A 24,607-nucleotide genomic window follows, 5' to 3' on the forward strand; every position below is an offset into this window, starting at 1 on the left:
CTGTTTACACAAACAGAAATCGACATTCAAAACAATGCACTGCATTTAATAATCGGGCTACTTATTACACACATTAATAAAGGAGAAAAGAAGCAAGCTAATGTGGCACGGGGAAACATAGGGCGATAGTTGTTCTTTGAAGACGACTGGTCGCAAAAGTACTCTCAGTGGTTGACAGTGGAATTCAGGTTGTATTATTTCGACTTTACCGCTGAATCTATCTTCGGGATATCTTTGACGTGAAGTGTATCATCCAAAAGTTCAATGAGGTCAGTTATGACATTCAAAACTAATCGAAACAAGCGAGGGACAAGAGGCTGCTATACCGAAAAGGTAGCATGGCCATATTTAGGTTACGCTCGAACGTGCGCGGGCGCGCTGAGTTGAGCAGACGGCAGTTGGTCTCTACCGGAAGTTAGTCATATCTTTGAAAACTAGCAACAAATGTTTTCCAAATTTCAGCCTGTTTCTTTGACTACAACTATTGTACACAGTGTCAACGGCAACAAACGCATCTGATCCAAACACCGCTCTTGATTTATGTCGGCTATTGGCCAATAAGGATGCTATATCTCTTGCGACGCGGAAAAACCGATCCGTGAAGTCAACTGGCAAACGCCCCGCCCAACGACGAGAGTGAGAAGTGGCCTCTGTTTGAAAAGACGGCGCCTGAGAAAACAGCACCTTCGCGCTCCGCTTGTAGCCTTTACGCGGCGCGCACGACTGCGATATTTGGCTGATCAGTTCATAGCCGTGTCACCTTTCCGCAGGATGTGTTTTTTCAACAAGCCCAAGGGGTGCTTCATGACCCCTTTAAATGGCCCACCAGTTGCCGTGTTCAAAGATGACGTTTAGCCATTTACGGCATCATAGCACGGCCTTTCAACAGGATAGCTGTAGTTTAACAATAAGCAGTGAGTGACTGACTACGTCGAAGTCCTTGGTAAGGTCCTTGTATATAATGTCAATCTGCGCTCTCTGGAATGCAAGCGTGGAGACCTGCGTCATAAAACTACCAAGAGTTGTAATAGTTCAGTTATAGTTATACTAATAGTCAATAATCCGGACTAGACACTCTCTATATATCTCCTTTTCGCCAACATATTGACCACCTAGAGAATTTGAGTTCTAGCTGCTGAACGAGGGTTATATTAGCCTACATTGTGTATATAGCAGAATTCCTTCATTTAAAAATGAAATTCGATTTGCTTGAAGTTGACCGCTTCATATAAACCATGTCCGAGCCAGAATTACAGAGATTTCTGTAATGTAGTCGTACGTTTCTAATATTCGTTTTTTATTATTAACAGTCCCTTCGTCCTCTTTCTCCAAATGTTCTAAAACCGTTTCGCAAACACCCACGCTGCATGAAAAACCCTGAAGTAACATTCGGCTACCTCCTTGCCTGCAAATTCCCTCTTTGAATTCATTCCAGGTATTTATCGGACATCAAATGCAGAAGATTTAACAAAATAGTACAAATAAATTGCTGGAGACGTTTGAATCCCACGACTTTCTAGCATAAAAGTGTCGTACTAAGTGAAATAGATCGAGCTTATTGCATATTGACATAGTGTAGGATGATCAGCGCAACCTTGACTCCCGCAAACACTCACTCATCCACCCGAGGAACACACACGACACGACAATAACCAACTAGCACAACAAAAAGTTTTATTGCATATACAGCGTAATAAACAGGGCGAAAAACTAGAAACAAAAGAGAACAACAACACGGGACGAGCGCTGTTCTTCCCTTTTGTCTCTAGTTTTTTGCGCTGTTTATGACTATGGACACATACCGACTAGCCCAGCTTACCACTCTCTTATTGCATATAGCTTATACAGGAAAGAAGGAGGCTTTGAGATATTCGGAACATGAAAGATTACCTGCAAGTCTGCCAGTAGTTGAGCCACATGGGTGTTTTTGTCACGTAGCTTGGCGCTCAGCTGGCGATCAGTTTCCTGTTGCGAGCGGTGCAGCTGGTTGGACAACTCGTCCAGCTCGTTCTCCAGCTGTGACACCTGCGCCAATGGAAGTAGTCCATGTACGCTGCACCACTGAGCACTCCGTGAACACAACCAAGAACAGTAAGGAGAACTGGCTGAACATGAGTTATTAATCTTGATCAGTTCTATATTTGAAACACTTCGCGTGAAATAAAACTTGCAACTAAATATTCTTATCCTATTCTTCAGGTTGTTCTGCATCTCAGTGTTGCACATCGAACGAACTGAATAATGACCTTCCATATTCTTGTTACTTCTGTGCATTGTTCTTGTTCAGGACGCATGAATTTATCCGTGAGGCAAAACGCTTCACTTACCACACTATCCATGTGCGCGCACAAAGGCAGGGAATAAGGTCACTACGTTATGATTGCGCGAGGGTGCAATGCTCGCAACTCCTATACCAGCTAGATAGCGAGGCGAATGTTTGAACGGTTATCTTTAAAAAACCAAGCATGCTTTGTTTTTTTAAGTAGATTTGCTCGGAAGAGGATAGCGTTCATGGCTACACCCAAACATTTAAAGTCGACTTGCTGCGCAACCAACAGGAAAGAAGGCGGGCGACAGGAAAGAGCACAGACTACCAAGTGTTTATTGTCAGTTCACGAAGCCAATATATAGGCATGCCACACTGCGCCATCACGATGCGCACAGCATCAAGATTCCTTTACAAAACTGTACTGCGAACAGAGCTGTGAAAAAAGCACCTCATTTGTAGCAAGCGCCACAGTCTTTTACTACATGGTCACAAGGTGTACACCTCTATTTTTATCTCTTCACTTTACTTTTCATATTTTTATTACTCCGACAGTCTGCGATGGCGCGGACAACACATGAAAAGACAGTGAAAAAGTATAAAGCCATTGGAAAACGACTGAAACAATAAAACAGCACTACTCAGATCATCCGAAGCCAACAACAAGGATGAAGCACAATACCAAGAAAGTGGAAACTTAAAACCTTTAAGGAACATTACAAATGGTTATATGAAAAACAAAACAGGCGGAAAGAGCGTAGAGCAACTAAACCTAATCAAAATGTTAACAGAAGAAAACCCTTGCAAGGTGTTACCCACAAAATTAAACATGGCCATTTAAGAACACTATTCCTTTATCCGAAAGCGATATCGCATGGCATGCTTATGCATTTTCATTGTACTGTCTTATAAAATACGCTTCAATAAACTCCCTTTCAGTATTTTACCGTGCCTTTGCCATGGCTGACATTCTCGAATCGGGCGGTACAGTCGCACGCCGTACAGGGAAAATCCAAATGACCACCATTTTACCCCTTACAGCCAGACTGTAGTCACGCATGCGTTTGCTGAGTCATCGCCCCGTCTGACCTATGTATGCTCTCCCCCTTGATAAAGGCATGTGATAAACAACAGCAGAAGCACACCGAGTCAACACATTTCCATGTATTTCTTGTAACATTTCTTGTAACATTTCTATGCTTTTTTCAGCACACCACCTTATTCTGTTTGGTCATTAGTGAACAAAGCTGCCCTAAAGTTCTAGGCGCAGAAAACACTACATCAACACCGTACCTATGAGCAACCCTTTTCACATTGTGCGGTATATTTTGTAGGTATGGGATAACATGTAGAGGTTTCTTCTCCTTTTGAGTAATAAAGAAATGAAAAGTAAAATAAAGACATAAAAATAGAGGTGCACACCTTGTGATTAGGTAATCAAAGATTATGGCGCCTGCTACAAATAAGGTGCTTTTATTGCAGCTCTGTGTGCGCCTACATATTGGTTTCGTGAGCTGACAATAAAAAGTTGGGAGTGTGCGCTCTCTTCTGTCTCCCTCCTTCTTTCCTGCTGGCTGCGCAGCAAGTCGAGTTCACAAGTATGAACCAATCAGTCTGCAAAGAAGCTTTGCTGCAAATATTTAAACTTACGGGTATCTCTAAAAATTCCGCAGATCCCACGCGTTGTGGGAATTGGTTTTATGTGAAGCAGTCAGCGAGTACTTCTATGCTGTATTTTATCGCGTTGAGCCAAGCGGTACGAGGTGGATCGACGTGTTTAGTTAAGTGTAGTAGCTCTGTGCACATCGTGGGCTTAACAGGAACGCCGACAACACTGGCGTTTAAAGGGTAACTTATGGTGCGACTTAATGTTAGCCCTCACGTTAGAGTACATAGGTCGATATTATGAAAACTAAGTGCACTTTATTGTGCACTCATGTGAATATCACACGTAACTTTCGTCAATGTATTCCTGTGGGGTCGAGTAATCCCTCAACCTGTAGCTTGCTTAGTCATAGGTATTCAAATGTAATGTTTATTACACTTGTAAAGGCGTTTATTGACGGCGGGATCGATGGCGACGATGCGCAGCGACGACAGTAACGACAGAGCGCAGACTCGCAGACTCTCACGAGCAAGCGCACGAAGGGCGTGCTCCCCGAGAAGAGGTGAAGAGGGCGACCCACTAGAAGGCGCTCAAGAGGGCGGCCCATTACAGCGTTCTAATGCTTCTGTACAATTACCCCGGGTACACAAAGGGAGCCGTCTGGCGACCTAACAGCTGGTCACTATGAGCGGGTCATGGTAGTGCTTGAGGCACTCCACGTTCACAATGTCGCGCCCTCGACGGCGCATGTCCGAAGATGGCTCAATGGGTTCAATCAGGTAGTTGACCGGGGACGTGCGTTCGACGACACGGTAGGGGCCTTCGTATTTGGGCAGTAGTTTGGAAGAGAGGCCAGTTGCAGCGGTCGGGACCGAGAGCCACACGAGCGCTCCAGGGAGGAACGTGCAGTCAGAAGTGGTGGTGCCACTGCGAATGCTCTTCTGCCGCTCTTGTTCGTGCGTTGTAAAGGTCTTCGCAAGTTCGCGACATTCTTCAGCAAGCCTGGCTGTGTCCGAAATAGGCGCACATTCAGATCGATCCGGCCTGTAGGGAAGGATGGTGTCGATGGTGTGCGACGGGTGCCTGCCGTACAATAAGAAAAATGGCGAGAAACCAGTAGTGCTCTGAGAGGCGGTATTGTAGGCGTACGTGACGAAGGGCAGAATGGCATCCCAATTTGTGTGGTCGGCTGCGACGTACATTGAGAGCATGTCGCCGAGCGTGCGGTTAAAGCGTTCGGTGAGGCCATTCGTCTGCGGGTGGTAAGCAGTAGTTTTGTGGTGAACGACGTTGCACTCTTTGAGAATGGCTTCGACGACTTCCGACAAGAAGACACGGCCTCGATCACTGAGCAGCTCCTGGGGCGGACCGTGACGCAGCATGAATCGGTGGAGCAGGAAGGAGGCCACATCGCGCGCTGTAGCCGCTGGGAGGGCGGCGGTTTCGGCGTATCGCGTTAGATGGTCAACAGCGACGATGGCCCAGCGGTTACCAGCCGAAGTCAGAGGAAGTGGTCCATACAAATCGATGCCCACGCGCCCAAACGGACGGTTAGGGCAAGGTAATGGTTGTAGACCTGCTGGCGACACGTGCGTTGCAGGTTTTCGGCGTTGGCAATCGAGGCAGGAGCGAACAAACTTCTGCACGTAGCGGTACATCCCTCGCCAGAAGTATCGTTGTCGAATGCGGTGGTAAGTTTTGGAAGGCCTCGCATATTTCAGACCGCAGACTGCGGGGTATCACTAGTAGCCACTGGCGGCCGTCGGCGTTGTAATTGCGTCGGTGCAGTAGGTCGTCACGAATGGCGAAATGGTGGGCTTGACGACGCAACGCGCGAGTGGATGGTGTTGCCGACGGATCCGCCAGCAAGTCGATCAGCGAGGTGATCCATTTATCCTTGCGCTGTTCGGTAGCGATGGTGTGAATGTCGATTGAAGCAACAGCTATGTGAGATACTGAGCAGGGGGCATTGTCGTCAGGCAAGGGAGAGCGCGAGAGGGCGTCGGCGTCAGCATGCTGGCGTCCGTTGCGGTACAGCACGCGGATGTCGTAGTCTTGCAGGCGAAGTGCCCAGCGGGCGAGACGCCCTGAGGGATCCTACAGTGACGACAGCCAGCATAGTGCATGATGGTCGGTGACGACATCAAATGGGCGACCATACAAATAAGGTCGAGACTTTGTAAGGGCCCAGATGATCGCCAGGCACTCTTTTTCCGTGACTGTGTAATTGGTCTCGGCTCTGGTAAGCGTACGGCTTGCGTATGCCACGACATATTCGGGGAACCCTGGTTTGCGCTGCGCAAGGACAGCGCCGAGGCCTACACCGCTGGCGTCCGTGTGTACCTCCGTTGGGGCCGTAGGATCGTAGTGGCGTAGTATGGGAGGCGACGTCAACAAACGACGGAGCTTTGCGAAAGCGTCGTCGCACTCTGACGACCACGAATGGAGGGGCCCGTTACTTTTGAGGAGCTTCGTCAGTGGCGATATGATAGTCGCGAAATTTCGAATGAAGCGCCGAAAGTAGGAACACAGTCCTACGAAACTGCGCAGTTCTTTGACGGACGTAGGTTTGGGGAACTCGGTCACGGCCCGAAGCTTGGCTGGATCGGGAAGAATTCCGTCCTTCGACACGACGTAGCCGAGGATTGTCAGCTGTCGTACTGCGAATCGGCACTTCTTTAGATTGAGTTGCAGACCGGCGTCGCTCAAACGCGTCAAAACATGCCGTAGGCGTTGAAGATGCGTGGAGAAGTCCGGAGCAAACACGACGACGTCGTCGAGGTAGCACAAGCACGTGTGCCATTTCAGGTTGCGCAGAACGGTATCCATCATGCGCTCAAAGGTGGCGGGCGCATTACACAGCCCAAACGGCATGACGTTGAATTCGTACAGGCCGTGGGGCGTGACAAAGGCGGTCTTCGGTCGAGCGTCATCAGCCATAGCTACTTGCCAGTACCCTGAGCGCAAATCGAGAGATGAAAAGAATTCGGCGCCTTGCAGGCTGTCAATCGCGTCGTCTATTCGCGGCAGTGGATACACGTCCTTACGAGTGATCTTGTTGAGTCGTCTGTAGTCCACACAGAACCGCACAGAACCATCCTTCTTCGCAACAAGAACGACAGGAGACGCCCAGGGGCTGTTAGAGGGTCGAATGACATCGCGTCGAAGCATGTCGTCGACTTGCTCGGTGATTACACGGCGTTCTGCGGGAGATACGCGATATGGACGTTGCCGCAGTGGCAGGTTGTCGCCAGTGTCGATGCCATGCGTAACGGCCGACGTGCGGCCGAGAGAAGTTTGAGCGACATCGAAAGACGGGCGAAATTCTTCCAACAGGTCCAGAAGCTGAGAACGCTGGACCTGCGTAAGGCTGTCAGCTATGGAGGAACCAAATATGTCAGCGGGTGATGAACCAGACGTCGAAACAGCACTGAGCGTACTGGAACTTCGGCCGTGCGAGTGATCGGGCTCGTCTATAACTTGTGCGTCTTCGAGGGGTTCCACGCTGCCGAGACATTCCCCTCGCACCAACGTAACACTGTACGAAGAGGGGTTGATTACAAAAATAGAGGTGCTGCCCTGAGTGATTTGAACGGTCGCGAAAGGCACCAGCAAGCCTTTCCTCGTGCAAACACGGTCATATGGCGACAAGAGTGCAACGGTGTCGGATAGACTGGCGCAGTAGACTGACACCGCCGTTGACGAGTTTGCAGGCACTTTGACGTCGTCTTTGACGAGTACCTTGCTCGCAGCCGATGGACTGTCTGCCGGCGTCAAATTAGAGAATGGTGAGAGCTCTATTTTGGCGGGTGCGCAATGAATTACGGCGTCGTGGCGGGAGAGAAAATCCCATCCGAGGATGACGTCGTGAGAGCATGCAGGAATTATGATGAATTCGACGGCGTACAGAGCGTCCTGAATGATGACACGGGCTGTGCATACCGCCGTCGGGTGAATACATTGGGCGCTGGCTGTACGGAGGGAAAGACCGGAAAGTGGCGTCGTCACTTTTCGTAGCAGGCGGCTTAGTTTAGCGTCCATAACGGATACGGCGGCTCCAGTGTCGATAAGGGCAGATGCGCGAACACTGTCCACAAAAACGTCTATCACGTTCGATGGGCTTCGAGGGCTTTCGCAGTTCGATAGCGTCGCAGCCCTTGCCTCGTGGACTGCGACGGCTAGTTTTCCTGGTCGCGTGCGACCGGACGTGGGCGCATCGGCGACAGTGAGCGACGTCGGGGAGACGGAGAGCGCCGAGTAGATGGAGCTTGGCGTGACGTCGGTGACAGAGGCGTAGGTGGGGCGTAAAATGTGCGGTTTGACTGGCTGGTGGCGGGCGTCAGGACTTGAGGCGGCTGGACGCGATTGCAATAACGCGCCACGTGGCCGGCGTAACCGCATGCGAAGCATATGGGGCGGTTGTCAGGAGTGCGCCATCGGTTTGCTGGAGCAAGGCCCGCCCATGGCGCAGGACGTGATTGACGGGGCAGCGACTGATATGACTGCATCGTGGGCTGCGGTCGTGGCCTCTGCATTACGTCGGTGTAGGTGGCCGGCACAGCCGCTTCGAAGGACTGATGCCTAGATGCCTAGCGGCGGCTTCGGCGTAACCGTGTGGGGCTGCCGTCGGTATTACTGGGGACGTCCTTGCGACATCTTGGGCGTAACTCAGTGGCGCAGGAGCCGGATGGTGCTGGTGGTACTCAGGCATGACCTCCGCGATTTCCTGCTCAATCGCTCGACGGAGGGGAGGGAGAAGGGTGGTTGACGGCTGGTGAACGTACGGAGGTTGAGCAAAGTCCAGCAGTGAGAACTGGCCCGCGATTTCCTCGCGCACGAATGACTTCACCTCTGCGAGCAAGGCGGAGTGGTCGGATATGGTCGACAAGCCAGCGAGAGCGGCGTCGCGGGAGGGAGAGCGACGGGTCATCGACCGCTGCCGGCGCAGCTCCTCGTAGCTCTGGCAGAGCGTGATGACCTCGGCCACTGTGCTGGGGTTTTTGGCGAGCAGCATCGTGAAGGCGTCGTCGTCGATGCCTTTCATAATGTGCCTCATCTTGTCAGATTCCGACATGGTGGCCTCGGCTTTCTTACACAAATCGAGGACGTCTTCAATGTAGCTGGTAAAGGTTTCGCCGGCCTGCTGAGCTCGTTCTCGCAAACGCTGTTCGGCCTGCAGCTTACGAACGGCAGGGCGGCCAAACACGTCGACGATGGCGGCCTTGAAAGCGGACCACGTCGGGAAATCGGATGCATGGTTGTTGTACCACATGCCTGCCACACCCGCGAGGTAGAAAACCAAGTTGCTCAGCTTGCCGGCTTCGTCCCATTTCCTCCATGTCCTCCACGTCGGTGCCATCCGCGCCGGTGAAGACAGGAGGGTCGGGGATACGGGGGACACCGGGACAAGCGGTCGGGGCAGGAGGCGGCGTTTGCTGAGCGGCGTCTTGCGGCATGGTAGATGGCACGGTACGGGATCGAAGCTCCAGGGGCATCAGATGGAGACCGAAGTTGTGGGGACGGTACAGCACTCTCCACCACTTTGTAAAGGCGTTTATTGACGGCGGGATCGATGGCGACGATGCGCAGCGACGACAGTAACGACAGAGCGCAGACTCGCAGACTCTCACGAGCAAGCGCACGAAGGGCGTGCTCCCCGAGAAGAGGTGAAGAGGGCGACCCACTAGAAGGCGCTCAAGAGGGCGGCCCATTACAGCGTTCTAATGCTTCTGTACACACTGGTATAAGTGGAGCCAACACTGGAACCACATACATTAATCTGATATGACACATGTATCGTAGGAGTGCATATGTAGTGTTTATTGGTTTCCTGTAAAATTAAATAGCCAGAGCCACAACCACAATTGACGTTGCGCCGCCATTAAGCCTGCAGAGGCTGTTTTTACAAACTAGTTTATAGACCTGGAGTGGCTCTGTGGTAGAATGCCTGATTGCCACGCAGAATGCTTGGGTTCGATTCCTGCTGGGATCCTAATTTTTATTCTTTCCATCCGTCGGGTCAACGCTGCCGATGTCGGTTTTTCTGAACGCTCTCGCATTTTAATTACGAGTGTCTGTTCTCGCCATTCCTGGGAAGATATAAACTGTCCATCACCTGTGGCGCATACCCGCACACCGCGGCCCGTGGTAAACGGGTATGTACCACACGTGTCTGGAGGAAAGAGTTTGACGACGTACGCAAAAGGATTTTCACTTTATTCATGTTATGACCCGACAGTCATATTCATCAAATCCTCTTACCTTTCCATGCCAATTTTCCATACAAAACGAGCGCTTACTCACAATTGATTTATTTTTTGAAAGGGACTAAACATAGAAGCACAAATAATCATCACAAAGCATGCGCGGAGCAAGTCATGAGGCATATTAGCAGATTACAAAAAGTGAACGACAGTTCAAAAAAGACATTTCTTTATTATTAAGCGCCAACGATGGGAAAACATGTATCAGTCAACCATCGGTGGCGCTTACTGATAAAGAAATGTCTTTTTTGAACTGTGGTTTCTTGTAATCTGCTAATATACCCCATGACTTGCTCCGTGCATGCTTTGTGATGATTATTTGTGCTTCTATGTTTAGTCCCTTTCAAAAAATAAATCAGTTGTGAGTAAGCGCTCGTTTTGTATGGAAAATTGGCATGCAAAGGTAAGAGGATTTGACGAATATGACTGTCAGGTCATAACATGAATAAAGTGAAAATCCTTTTGCGTACGTCGTCAAACTCATTCCTCCAGACACGTGTGGTACATACCCGTTTACCACGGGCCGCGGTGTGCGGGTATGCGCCACAGGTGATGGACAGTTAATATCTTCCCAGGAATGGCGAGAACAGACACTGGTAATTAAAATGCGAGAGCGTTAAGAAAAACCGACATCGGTTTTTCAACATGTACGCTAAGTCAAATATCGACACACAATTTGCTAATGAGACCACTTGCAATATTCCCCATTCAATGCTATGATTCTCAAGAAAGGAAACAATGTTCGACGAAGCGTGTGTATTAATATGTCTGATGTGCAGGCACTATTTTGCACCCAATTTCATTAAATTACGACTTGATTGTTTACACCTGGATCAAACAAGCTGTATTTTGTACAGTGGACTGCGACAGCACATCAGGCTTACGAAATAAGGACAAGGCGCGTACCTAACTCTGCACGGGGAAACTTGCGCTCCAAATTACTGCGGGAAAACAAAAGTAGAATGTGTAATTACGGAGGCATGGTCGCGCATTTCAATGAGGGCGAAATGCTAGAACACCTTCTTGCTTAAATTCAGGCGCAAGTTAAATAACCAAAGTGGGCAACATTACCTATGAACCCACCCCTACGACCTGCCCCAACAATGTATCTCGCTTTTGGCACTTTAACTTCAAAATGTAGTTTGTTTCAGTTAACTAACAAAAGTAGTGAATTGTGGATCCACTCAGTGAGTTAAGGGAAGCTGAAGCCTTTTTAAACAAAAGTGATTTTAGAGTGGGTATTCACAGTTTGATCCTTGCTTAATTCGAAAAGCGATGGGATAGTTCCCAAAGTAAGCGCAAATAGCCTTTTTTTTTTTGGCAAAAAGCAGTGGCTGCGGGCGTAGGGCTTTTGAGATGCTGAGTGAACTCAGGGACGTCATATTCGGCAGGACGCCTCATCTGCAACAACAACGCTCTTAATGGTGCATTCAGACGAAGGACAGAATCCAGATTTGTCGTGGACACGAACGGCTAATCCGCGGATACTGCGCCAGCAGGCGCATCCACACGACGGACGGTGTCCTAGCATTAGTGAGCCGGATTACTCTCGACCGTAGCCGCTGCGCTCACCTGCGCCCAATGCCAGCAGACCGCTTGGAGATTATTTTAAAAAAGTCACAGTTTCGCCGCAACAGCGAAGCGATGAATGCGATAGCAGCAAATTGAAATGTAACGAGGATAACGGAAAGCAGCACGAAAATTCCAGCGCGTCGCTTAAGCTCAAAGGACGCACGAAAAGAACACACACAGGACGAGCGCGAACTATAAAGTGTCACAGCTCGACACTTGAAGCACGCTGCTCAAACGTAAAGTAGGACGCACAAAACGACCGCGCAGGTATATACAGGACGAGTGCGAACTAACAGCAGTCACAGTTATTACCTCTGTCTGTTTGAACAGCGCGCTCCTTTCGCAAACTCGGCCGCTGCTCCGAGCGAAGTGACCTTCTTACGCTCTGTAACTTAAGCGCGGACGTCACGGTGAAAGCACAAGACGTACAAACCAACCCCCTCACAATCTAAGCGCGCGCGCAGCCGACCACGTCCTGTAGCGCAAAGTGTACCTCGCGCGGCAGGAAGCGCGCGGGCATCGCAACGAGCGGGGCGACGACCTGATGCGGGTCGGAAAACGCGAGTTTTTTCAAAAATTATCGATTTTTCGTTTTAACCTATTTTGTTAAGGTTAGTATCTCTGCTGTTCCGAAAATAAAAATCAAAGTCGACACTTAACTGGAAATGCGTTAAAATTGCCTCTAAGAGCACAAGGTGGCTGTTAATCTTGACCGAAAGTGTGACGTCTTTTAGTGCCTCGCGGCCGATAACGCGCAGCCGCTCGCCATTGGGGATCGCATGAGGAGATCTTCAAATAACCGCGGTTTCCCGCGCTACAAAAGCGCAAGAAATATTGAAGAAAGCATGCTTTTGCCGCGCTTTTCGAGCGCTGCGAGTGGCTTTAATTCACGTGGTACGGATCGGGGACCGCCATTGGCCGCTGCACGCCTTGCGTGTTGTGAAGCCTGCTTGCAGGGTCCGTGTTTCATCGAGCTGCGCAGCTGAACGTTTCTCTAGCGTATTTATTTTCATCATGGACGAAGAGAACCGTAGCAGGCGCCGTCACCAGCCAGTGAAGTATCGCTCGGTGAACAAATTTTGAGGACGCCGGCGCAAATTGAAGCCAAACACTTGCCGAACGGCAAGTGCGTCCGCTGCCGCGAGGCCCAGCGACGGCGACGGCGATGCTTCCGACGAGATTGCCGCGGCGTTCGAGTATGTCAGGGCCTCTCAAAGAGAACATCGAACTCTTCGACGACGAAGAAAGATCACGGTAGAAAGAGTCTTCCTTGATCGCTGACATAACAGCATTGAACATCCTCGTGACGGTGCAGTGTGTGCAACGTGTCATCGTTCGGGAATACGCTTCCGAGATCCAGCTTACAAACGTAAAAGCGTTGTTTCTGGAACTACAATGCGAGAACAGCGAGTGCCCCGAAAGTATTCTTTCGATGACGTATACGTTTCGGCGAGTTGCTTCGAGCGAGGAGGCCAGCGTAGGGGCGGCGAGTGACGGATCGATCACAAGCAGAACCTACGGCAGCGGGAGCTCGCGCAATAGCTACTCTGCTCGAAAGAGCTGTGAAGGAGAAACTTATGGCACTGGCTCATTTTAGTGGCAGTGGCTACTAGAAGAACAACTTACCTCTTTTGTGGGCAATTTTGATCGGATTTCGTTACCTCTTTCATAAATAAACATCCAATTTTAACTTTAAACTTCGTTTTTCTCAAAACGTACCTTTTGACAACTTTTTCAGCGTGCCCCTCTTGTTTTTGGTACTTCTGGTGCTCGGATCTGCAAGAAATCTTGCCCAAATTTTCTCTAAGGTGTGAGGAGTGCAGTTATCTCCTCCAAATCTCAATATAATTTATGCATATTAGAAAATTCGCAAGTAAACATTTACCGGGGTCTGGGTAATAATGAATTTCCCATGTTTGAATTTTTCTCGTCTAGCAAATATTTTCTATGCACTTTCTGGATAGTTTTCGGCACTCTACAGTTCAAGTGGAACAATATGAGCCATTAATTGTCAAAATGTATAGAAGTTTAAGGATCGAAATAGGGAGGCTAAAAGGCCTATGTTTTACACATTTGTCATGGTACCCAACAAAAAGTATGCAACTTACAAGAAAACTAATTATATATTTGAAATCAGCATATATATCTTTATAAATACCCCAAGTTTCATTGCTCTAGAATGAATAATAAAAAAAAGTGTCTTCGACCCGCATCTCCCAGAGATGGCGCGATGGCTCCCCTCGCGCCATCTCGCAGGTGACCAAGAAAGCACGCTGAAGTAAATTGTATATGTAAATAGCTCGCCGCGAGCATACTGAAAGACTTAAATGTAAACATTTCGACAGAAGTCTGTCTGGCTGGGTGGAAGAATTAAGAAGTTGAAATACGTCCAGCCACAAATTCTTGGAGGAAACCCGACGTTTCGAGACCGGCTTGGTCTCGAAACGTCGGGATGTGTCGTGGCACATCCAGAACACACCTGCGAATGTGAACCGGTCCCTCGGAACAATGCCTCCGATCTACGTGCACGGCCTCCGGAATGTGAGGGAAAGAGAAAGGCGGAGCCAAAAACAAGCTGCGACGAAGCCCCCCTGATCAGCACAGTCACCCCTGAAGAAGAGACCAAGCCGGTCTCGAAACGTCGGGTTTCCTCCAAGAATTTGTGGCTGGAGGTATTTCAACTTCTTAATACTGAAAGACGTACACTTCGTGGCCTAGCCGTCTAACGCCGCGCGCCGTGGAGCGAGAGGTCACCGGTTGGAGTCCGCGCGTCGAAAAACATTGTTCTGAAATAATTTCCTTTGTGGCTGATATATATATATATATATATATATATATATATATATATATATATATATATATTCGAGGAAAGGTGTCGCCGGATCCGGGAGTAATAGCAGGAGCAAGGTGTTGACGCACAAGTGAAAAGAAGCTTTATTTGACGTTTCGACCGTGGGCCCGGCCTTCGTCAGAATGAAACGAGGACACTGGAACGGTCACTTATATGCCAGCGGTCACATTGATTACACAGTGATACAATAGATACTTGCGGAAAACTAAATAATAAATAATAAACTAACAATGTCATCATAGTCGTAAGGCTCATGTCGCAATCATACACACGCAAGAAAAATAGAGAAGGAAAGAAGCAGGTATTGATAGCTGATGTTACCACTGAGGGAGAACAAACAAAAGAGAGACCCGCATCGTCCTAAATCACTATGAGCACTCTGCAAAATCTTTGTCTAACACTGAACGACAGTTGCGTTCCCTATCACAATTATCATCAGAAGAAATAGTCCTACTCGAGGCATATCGCCTAAAGAAGCAAGATGAGATTGCTAAGATTAAGATGAACAAACTTAGTTTCATTGTTATACCGATTCTTATGAAGGAGGGATCAGCGATGTTTTCCCTCTCACTGCAAGGGGTCTCCGAAACATCCGTGGCTGAGAACGAGTGCATGCTATGGAATCGACGATGAAACGCTGCCACGTACCTGCTTCCCGAGTGCTCGGTTCTCCTCTTTCAGCCGAGGCACCTGAGACGCTTGCTGCACAAGAAAACAAAAAACACATTTCGCAAATGACTTAAATTCAGTTCACGTTCTCAAATGGAGCTGCACCTACTTTTTGAGCTGACGCAAGTTTTTCCCTCAGTTCGGCCAACTCGTCTTCTTCCTCCTGCAAGAAAAGAAAGTGACGTTTCCTTTTTTCAGTTCACTTCTTGCATATCTCCAATATTCGCAGAGTTTGAAGTTGAACAATCGTATATCCTTATCTGTGGTTTAATATAGTCGTAGTTATGCGGACAGTGTGTAGGAATCTCTGAAGCTTGAAGTTGGGCGCCAAACCCAAGACGCGCGCCTATATGCACAAAAAGTTTTCCTACTACACTTCGTTAAAGCATTTAGCTGGGCTAGTTGGTATTGATGCTATGCTTCCATATTGCTAGCGAACACGCACAAAGGACGACAGAGTCTCTTTCTCTGTCATCATTTGTGCGTGTTCACGGGCAATATGGAAGGAATTCCAACTACATACTTCTCAGAAGGTAGATGCCCACGATACGCCGAAGAGCGCAACTACCGTATCTTGCAAGATATCCAGAGTGAGCGTCATCATACCTCCACCAGGAATCTACTTGGGTGATTCCATGCATGTGTCCCAGACGTGGCGCTAGCACATCGGAGATTTTGCTGATAATATGTATGCTTTTTTCTTGTATCACATGGTGTACTGTGGCAAAACATTTATGCTCGAAAAAATTTTTCACGACCGTGGCGCCCTCTCACAGTTCGCTTCCTTTAGTTGAACTGTGCCTAAAAGAAAAATTATAGAAAATCTATTTTTGTGGGTTGAGCTTAGAACCTGCGCTTGCGCTACTACAAAGGTTCTGTTCAGCTGTAGTATTTAATAATTCCGAAATGGTTGTATTTAACTACCAGCTACGTATCTTTAAAAACAACAAAAATCTTCAAAGTTCGCCGTTTTTCCTTAAGGTAACTGGCACTCTCCCTAGCCAACCTTAATATGAGTATGGTTTTCAAGGAGGTTTAGTTTTGTACAGAAATCTTTAAGGGTGAAATACACTTCAAATATTCGCGAAAAAAATTGTGGAACCAGAGGAAATATGCGATTTGTCCCATACTTGACCGTATTTTTTGTACTGATGCGGTGCACGTAAAAATCCTCGTGATGCGGCTTGTGATAGAATATGTCACTTCTACATAACGACGAAAGCGTAATCAAATCATTTTTTTGTTTAAGAAAAAAAATAGTTTATGAATTTGACCCTCCAAGCGCGTGCTTCCTTTTTTTTTTTTTTTTTGCTGCCACTTCGCCGCAAAGCACGTGGTCGCTCTTGCAGCTGTCACTCGGCACAGGCGACCGCAACATGCACGATGTATATCAGTGGCTCAGTGGGAGCTGGAAAGTCTTGTCGCCTTGATGTCAAGGTTACAAGTAATGAATTCGCGTTAAAATGTGAGCTTACACTGGTTTGAGCAGCGGAACGAGGGACAACTAAACAGAGAGACAAGGGCGCCTGCCTTCTTTCTTGTCCCTCGTTTGAAGTTCTGCTGCTCAAACCAGTGTTACCTATGAACCAACTAGCTGCGGCAAATACCGTTTTAATGTGAGCTTGTTTGGCAGGCCCAATGAAAAGTATGGTCGCAGGAGAGCACCTCACGGAATCGTTCTCAATTTGTGCTACAGGGCCATCTGCACTAGTACGCACATACCGAAAGAAAAAGCCGCCAGATCCCACGTATTGTGGGAATCGATGTAATGCGAAGCAGTCAGCAATGAGCTGCATACATCGTCTTCTCTATCATAGAGGAAAATGCGTGTCACTCATGTTATTTATGTTCGCTACACAGTAACGTCGCGCAATACCAATTTCGGGGTAGACAAAGCTAGCGAAACGGCCGCCAGCGCACCATGAGCGTGGCACATAAGTCATGCTTGGGTGTGATGAGTCATAAGTCATGCATGGGTGTGATGGTTTTCATGTTAACTCGTGCTATTTAAGTTCGTCATACAGTCATGTCGCAAGATACCAATTTTGGTATATATGAAGCTAGCGAAACGGCCGCCAGCGCACCATGAGCGTGGCACGTAAGTCATGCTGTACATGACATGCGTGTCATGATTTTCCTGTCAACTCATGCTATATATGTTCGTTACACAGTAACGTCGCGCAGTACCGATGTTAGTATATATAAAGCTAGCGAAACGGCCGCAAGCGCACCATAAGCGTGGCATGTATATCATGCTGTACATGACATGCGTGTCATGATTTGCACATTAGGACCTCTCAGTTATGTTCGTCATATACTCTTGTTACGCCGTTTCAATTTTGGTATGTATCAAGTTAACGAAACGGCCGTAAGAGCACTAAGACTGTGGCATGTATATCATGTCGTTCATGTCACGATTTTCATGTTATGAATCGTAATAATAATAATATCTGGGGTTTAACGTCCCAAAACCACGATATGATTATGAGAGACGCCGTAAGGAGGGCTCCGGAAATTTCGACCGCGTGGGGTTCTTTAACGTGCACCTAAATCTAAGTACACGGGCCTCAAACATTTTCGCCGCCATCGAAAATGCAGCCGCCGCGGCCGGGATTCAATCCCGCGACGTAAGGGTCAGCAGTCGAGCGCCATAACCACTAGACCACCGTGGCGGGCCATGTTATGAATCGTCATTCATGTTCGTCATACAGTCATGTTATGCGCTACCAGTTTTGGCGTATATATATTCGAATAACGAAACGAGCTGGAGAGCACAAAGTCGTAGGCGGCTAGATAGATAGATAGATAGATAGATAGATAGATAGATAGATAGATAGATAGATAGATAGATAGATAGATAGATAGATAGATAGATAGATAGATAGATAGATAGATAGATAGATAGATAGATAGATAGATAGATAGATAGAATAGATAGATAGATAGATAGATAGATAGATAGATAGATAGATAGATAGATAGATAGATAGATAGATAGATAGATAGATAGATAGATAGATAGATAGATAGATAGATAGATACGCTCAAAGTTGCAGAAGTTCGCTAAGATGCATCGCATTTATTAACTCACAATGTATACATCTTTTCTTTTGTACACTAGTCATGCAGACGGCCCTGTAGCACAATGTTCCAACGATACCGAGAGCTGCTCCTCGGCTCCCATGCTTCCCATTATGCCCGCCAAGCAAGCTAAAGCTTTCCAGCACAAACGAGCCGTTGACATACATCCCGCACCTTGCGGCCGCCTGTGCGGAGTTTCAGCTGCAAGAGCGACCACGTGTTTTGCGGCGAGTGGCAACAAAAACGCAGGATGCGCTCGGAGAGCCAAATTAAAAAAATATTTTCTTTCTTAAAACAAAAAAAAATGATGTGATTAGACTTTCTTCGCTACTTAGCAATGAAGTCTTCTATCAAAAGCCGCATCACGAGGATTTTTACTTGCACCGGATCAGCAGAAAAAATACGGTCAAATATGCAACAAATCGCATATTTCCTTTGATTTCACATTTTTCTTTCGGGAAGATTTGAAGCGTATTTCACCCCTAAACATTTTTGTACGAAAATAACCCTTCTTGAAAACCATACTAATATTAAGATTGGTTGGGGGAAGTGCCCCTTAGCTTAAGAAAAAAGCGCGAACTTTGAAGATTTTGTTGTTTTTGAAGATACGTAGCTGGCAGTTAAACACAAATATTTCGGAATTATTAAATAGTACAGTGCAACAGAATCTCTGTAGCATCGCAAGCGCAGTTTCTAAGCTCAACCCACAAAAATAGATTTTATATGCATTTTTCTATTAGGCACAGTTTAAAGGGACACTAAAGAGAAACAATGAATCGGTTTAGATCAATAAATTGTGCTATGAGAACTCTGATGTCGTGAATTTCGCCGTCATAGGTTTATGAATAGAGAAGAAAATGAAGTTCGAACATTCATTTTCAAATTTCGCGCCATAATCTCCCCGCGTGACGTCACGGATTTCAAAGTGTAGTTATCGTATTTTGGCGCAATTGGCTCAACAAAATTACCCAAAACTTGTTATGTTAAGTCTATGATCCCCTCAATGGACAATGTACTTCATGTTTACCGATTAGGAACTACGTAGTCCCTAGTCGGCGCCGTCAAAACATGTGACGTCACGGCGAATGGTGCGGAAACTTAAGGTGGCATCGCCACTCACATTTTGTTTTTGCGCGTTTTCTTGCTTACTAAGCGTCTCCTCGCAGCAAGCGTGGTGTTTTTTGCATCGCGCTAGCGCGTGCCAGCACACATGGTTTTGTCTGCGTTACGCCAAGCTAGGACAGCATACGGCAGCCCGGGCCCCTTAAGTGTTCTGCACGTATCATCATCAAGGTGGTCGAAGAGCAAGAGGAAGAAGACTTCTCCTTGGCGCGAGTGCGCGCTCAGATGGCTATGCCAGGTGGGACGGTCGCCAATGTAACTATAGACACAGCCCAGCGCGAAAGCTGCTTCGCATTTGAAAATGATCTATGCAAGTACATGCTGCCTGCGTACCTGCGTTCTGTGGTGCAGACCCGTAGACTTCTCTGATGCAAGCTCCGCCAGTTCGATCCGCATCTGTCAGGAAAAAGGAAAATACCGAAGGAATAGTGCCGTTGTATTTGTGTACCTTCTCAAGAATATGATAGAACAGGACACCACCGGGAGACAGCACCACATTAATTTGTTCCGTCCATCATGTGCCATGTTATGATGAGTTCCTAATGCCACTGCGCTTGGTTAGTAGATGAGTCATATATGGGCGGCAAATGAAGCTCAAAGACAAGTAAGCAATTTAATTGCTTTCTTGTCTAACGCAGCTGCCGCCATTGCAAGAAATCAAACACTGCATACCTAACTAATCTATGCCCATTTCCGGCCTGCAATAACGAGCGCTCCCAGTCGAGAGAAGAAAAGGCTACGCGTCCTCTTTGAGGCGCCTTAGGGACGCAGCACTTTGCCCAAAATGTTTCATTAACGGCATGTAAGCTAAAGTCACTCAGAATCGGCAACGCAAATACTTTTCCCATTCGTGATTTATTTACAAGGACAATAATGAATTCAAATTGGTTGCCGGTGAATGTCGTGAGCTGGAGAGAGAGAGAGATTGAACTTTAATTGCACACGTAGAAGATGTGTTGCACCTGATCGTGGGACGTCGCGAATGCTCCGCTGGCCCAGGCTGCCCTCTCTTTTTTTGGGATCAGGCTAAAAGCTGGTATTGAAGGGGCGGACGGGACAGAAGTGCCTCCAATTGTTCCGTTGTCTTATTCATGATGTGATGCTCTTCGCTATCTTATGCACACCCCCACGTGATGTGGAAGAGTGTGCGGCTCCACACACGGGCATATATCTTCGTATGCTATGGGGTGGGTACATATAGCCTGTTTACTTGTGTGTATACTTTACTCTGGAGTCTGCGTAGCGCACGGTACTCTACTGCTGCAAGATTCTTATGTAGTGGCGTATACCTTCTTCTATTCTATGTCTAATAATTCAGAATTGTTGCGTAAGGCAGGACAGTGGGAGTTGGCTTGTCTCCTGCAGTGTTCGTAGCGGCTCGGGGATTGGTGAAGGCCCGAGCTGGTTTCTCCGCAAATAGGTTCTCGGTGATATCGTCATGCCCCGGGGCCAGATTACCGAACGTCTCCTCCAAAATACCTTCATTATCTGCCGTGCCGCGTCGAACAGCTCTCGCAGATCTTCAGGATCGCCCAGGTCGTTAGGATCAACCTGTGAGGACGGAAATGTGTGTACAGGTTGCATGTCGAGCACACCATCACTACACATTCCCAAAACGCGTTCCCAAAACGCCCACATGAAACATGAATTTGTATCACTACTGCTGAGTTATTTTGCTAATAATTCTTCAGGCGAAAAGAAGGAAGGAAGGAACAAGCATAAAGATAGGGAGGTTAGCCGGTTTAGGCCGGCTGGCTGCCCTGTGCTGGGGAAATGGGTAAGGGGATAAAAGGTGATAGAGAAAAACAAAATCAAAACAGGAAAGAAGAGCGAAGAAGTGAAAAGAGAAAGGAGTATACGATACTGCTTAAAGTCTGCCTCTCAGACCAGTTGTCCGCAGGAAACGCACTATCGCTTTCAAAGCCGTATGTGCTGAGGACAGACTCGACCAGTGTCCGTTCTCAGCACAAACAAGCCTCAGCAGGAAACAAGGCGAAAGTTTTGCACATCACAGTGCACCTGCGTCGCATCAAGTCTGTAGAGATATCTAGCTTTAGCAAAATCCACGTTCAGTTTGAAACGGCTTTGAAAGCCTTCCATGAATTCATTACTTCCTTGCTTGCAAGGCCTCGTGACATAGTCGTTTTTTTTTTATTTTTGTTTTCACCGCCTAGAGCCACCGCATGGCTTGTGTATGTCGTGTGTTCGCCCAAGCAATCTATAAAGTGAGAGGGGATGCTCTCAGCGCACTGAGACACATATCAACTGGATTTTCTCGGACACTTATCGTTCGTGACGGCCAGATGAGCATCTCGGATATAAAGAGTTCAAAAAGAGTTCCAAAAATAATAAAAAGAGAGCGTACTGACAGCTGAAATTTTATTTAGGAAAGAGGATATCATATAAAATTTCTCAGGCGATGACGTGCAACCCATAAAACTCGCAGTGAGAAAGTTAAACAATTAATTCGGGTGACCTTCCGGATAATCCATTAAGGCTAAAGCAGAAAAAGGTCACTTGGAAGGTCACCTGAAATACCTGCCTAATAGTGCGTCGAATCTTTCTTTTTGCTCTCGTTTTAACCCGTGGTCCTCCGGGCCTCTCTACATTAAATTATGTTTTTTGAAGGAACAGTAAGCGCTCGTGTTGTCACCTTCTTATTCCTTGTTCTCTCTTGCTGGGAGCTGCATTAGTGCATTATGAATTACCAACTCGCCCAACCATTCATTCTTCCATTGTATATCAGACCAGGCGAACACGGTGTTATTTAACACTGGTTTGAGCAGCGGAACTTAAAGAGAGGGACAAAAAGAAGACAGACAGCAGCAGCGACGTCCTTGTCTGTTTTCGTTTTGTCCCTCGTTTTAAGTTCCGCTGCTCAAACCAGTGTGAGATATGAACACCGCGGTGAACAGATATGAACACCACCGGTGAACACCGCGTTGTCAGCGTTATTCATTTCGAACGTACAACCAGACTGTAGTAAGGCATAAAGTTGTGCAAGTTGATATAGATGAATACTTTTGAACTATGTTGTACGGAACGGCTTCCAAGGAACGACGTTCCAGGAACTAGTTCCTTGTGGGAGGAACGCAGGAACGCTACCGTTCCATTGAGGATCGGTGGAACTGTAACGGTAACTCGTTACGTTTACGTAGGAACGGCATAGGGAACGGCGTTTCTTCTGTAAAAGTTCCTCGGCATTGAGCAGGCGCCCGCACACAGCAAATCATGCAGAACAGGTTAAATGGGCGACCGCGTGAGACGCGAGAATCTATCGCTCGCCTGTCACTTGACTATGCTGCATCTTGGTTTTCACTTTAAGGCGCCCGCCGGGGGCGCAGGGAAGCTCGTGATGTCAAGAGCGACCACGCGCGGGAGGAACAGCTTATTTTTCTTTCCTTTTTGTCTGAGCCAGTCTGACAGCAATCACGGACCGTTCTTGAGTGTATACACACCTTGGAGAACTTTTACTTGATATTCGAGAATCATCGAACCCCATCGTAAGGCTGCCGCGAGGAAAGGGAACACGATTGTTTGACCTCGGCGAACTTGTTGTTCTGCCAACACAAAAGTAGCTTTTTTTTTGTGTGTGTGTGTGTGGGGGGGGGGGGGGGGGGCTGCGCATTTGGGCGGTTTTGCTGCGCGTCCCCATGGCCTTGTTGGCATAGGGAAAAGTAGGGGAGCCGACTCACCGTAGTCGAGGCGCCTATAGTACGCGTGGTTCCGCGGAGTTTTCGAACGGCGCGAATCATCGTCGCGAATCTGGTGTTTGACGCGCATGGGACAGAGGAGCCAATCACAACGCCAGAGGCCGCAGAAAATACCTGAAGCACCGATCTGCAACTTTTATTATGGTTCATTTCGACAGCCGCCGCACCGATAACGTCTGTCATGCTATAAACGATACGCGTACGTCCAGCGCTATACATTCTTGTTGCGCCCGCTGAGCCTGCCCTCAAAAGACAAAGAAAAATAAACACGAAAGGGGAGGAGTAAAATAAGACAACATGAGAAATATTGAAGGGGAATGAAAAATTACATTGCATATATACAACTATGCGGAAAGACGGAGAAGGGAAGACTTTGTACATTTTGCCATACTATGTCAAAACAGTGCAAAGCTCGGATAAAAAGTGATTGTGGACTATGAAAAACGTCAAGATCAAGAAAATTAATATTATAAAGACTTTGTATTCTGTGAACTGTAGAGTGTTGGAAGAAGTAGGCGGGTATATGAAACGGTCTTTTCTCTCTGGTTAACTTACGCGGAATTCGAAAATTAACACAATTGAGAAGTACAGGGCAGGATATGATACCGTGGACTAGCTTGTAAAGAAATAGGAGATCAGAACGATTTCGTCGGCAGTGAAGTGATGGCAGTGATAATGATTCAGCAGTATTTGAACGAGATCCAGAGTCATTTTTAGCAAAGCGATGGTTATATATGCTCAGGAATTTTTTCTGGACTCGTTCAATGGTGTTACCGGTGGATTGAGCAATGCCATTCCATATCACGGACGCCTACTCAAGTTGTCGTGTACAATTCGTGTAGGGCCATGGGAGACCTGAATTCTCGAGATATTCGACAAACACATCCGAGAGAACGAAGGCCCCGCATAGTAGCACGCTTAACGTGAGAAGAAAAGTTTAACGCGCTGTCAACAACAACACCAAGATCGCTGATTTCATAAACCTTGCATAACGACACAGAATAGACAGAGTATTGAAATGACACGCCAGATGTTTTGCGAGTGATAGACATGAATTTTGTCTTCGAGGTATTCAGAGAAAGGTTATTACCGTCGCACCATTCGGAAAACGAGCGCAAGTCTGACTGCAGCAAGCGACAGTCGTTAACTGAATGAATTTCCTTGAAAATCTTGATGTCATCGGCATACAAGAGGAAAGAAGAATTACGAATGGCAAAATAAACATCATTAACGTAAATTGAAAATAGGAGTGGGCCTAATACCGACCCTTGAGGGACCCCACTAGTCACTTAATACAAAGAAGAGGTTTGGCCATTTACGGCAACATAACAAGATCTATTGAGCAGATAGCTGTGCAAGAGATTAGCAATCGGCAAGTCAACGTCAAAGTTCGCAAGTTTAATCATAATCAGTCTGTGGCTGACTAGGTCAAACGTTTTGCTCAGGTCACAGTAGATTACGTCA

At 47.4% G+C, this 24,607-nt stretch overlaps 1 protein-coding gene across 1 annotated transcript; it reads right to left on the reverse strand.

Annotated features, from left to right (window-relative positions):
* Positions 1–1,436: 1,436 nt before the first annotated feature.
* LOC119377305 (uncharacterized) lies at positions 1,437–21,087 on the reverse strand. Its single transcript, XM_037646837.2, has 5 exons — positions 20,910–21,087; positions 19,764–19,826; positions 15,337–15,390; positions 15,207–15,260; positions 1,437–2,025 (listed from the first exon to the last, which is right to left on the reverse strand). Exons 1-5 carry the CDS (start codon positions 21,066–21,068, stop codon positions 1,816–1,818), a joined length of 540 nt encoding a protein of 179 aa, XP_037502765.1. The 5' UTR covers positions 21,069–21,087; the 3' UTR covers positions 1,437–1,815.
* Positions 21,088–24,607: the final 3,520 nt, after the last annotated feature.

The sequence above is a fragment of the Rhipicephalus sanguineus genome, unplaced genomic scaffold (assembly GCF_013339695.2).
Source record: "Rhipicephalus sanguineus isolate Rsan-2018 unplaced genomic scaffold, BIME_Rsan_1.4 Seq4304, whole genome shotgun sequence".
NCBI lineage: Eukaryota > Metazoa > Arthropoda > Arachnida > Ixodida > Ixodidae > Rhipicephalus > Rhipicephalus sanguineus.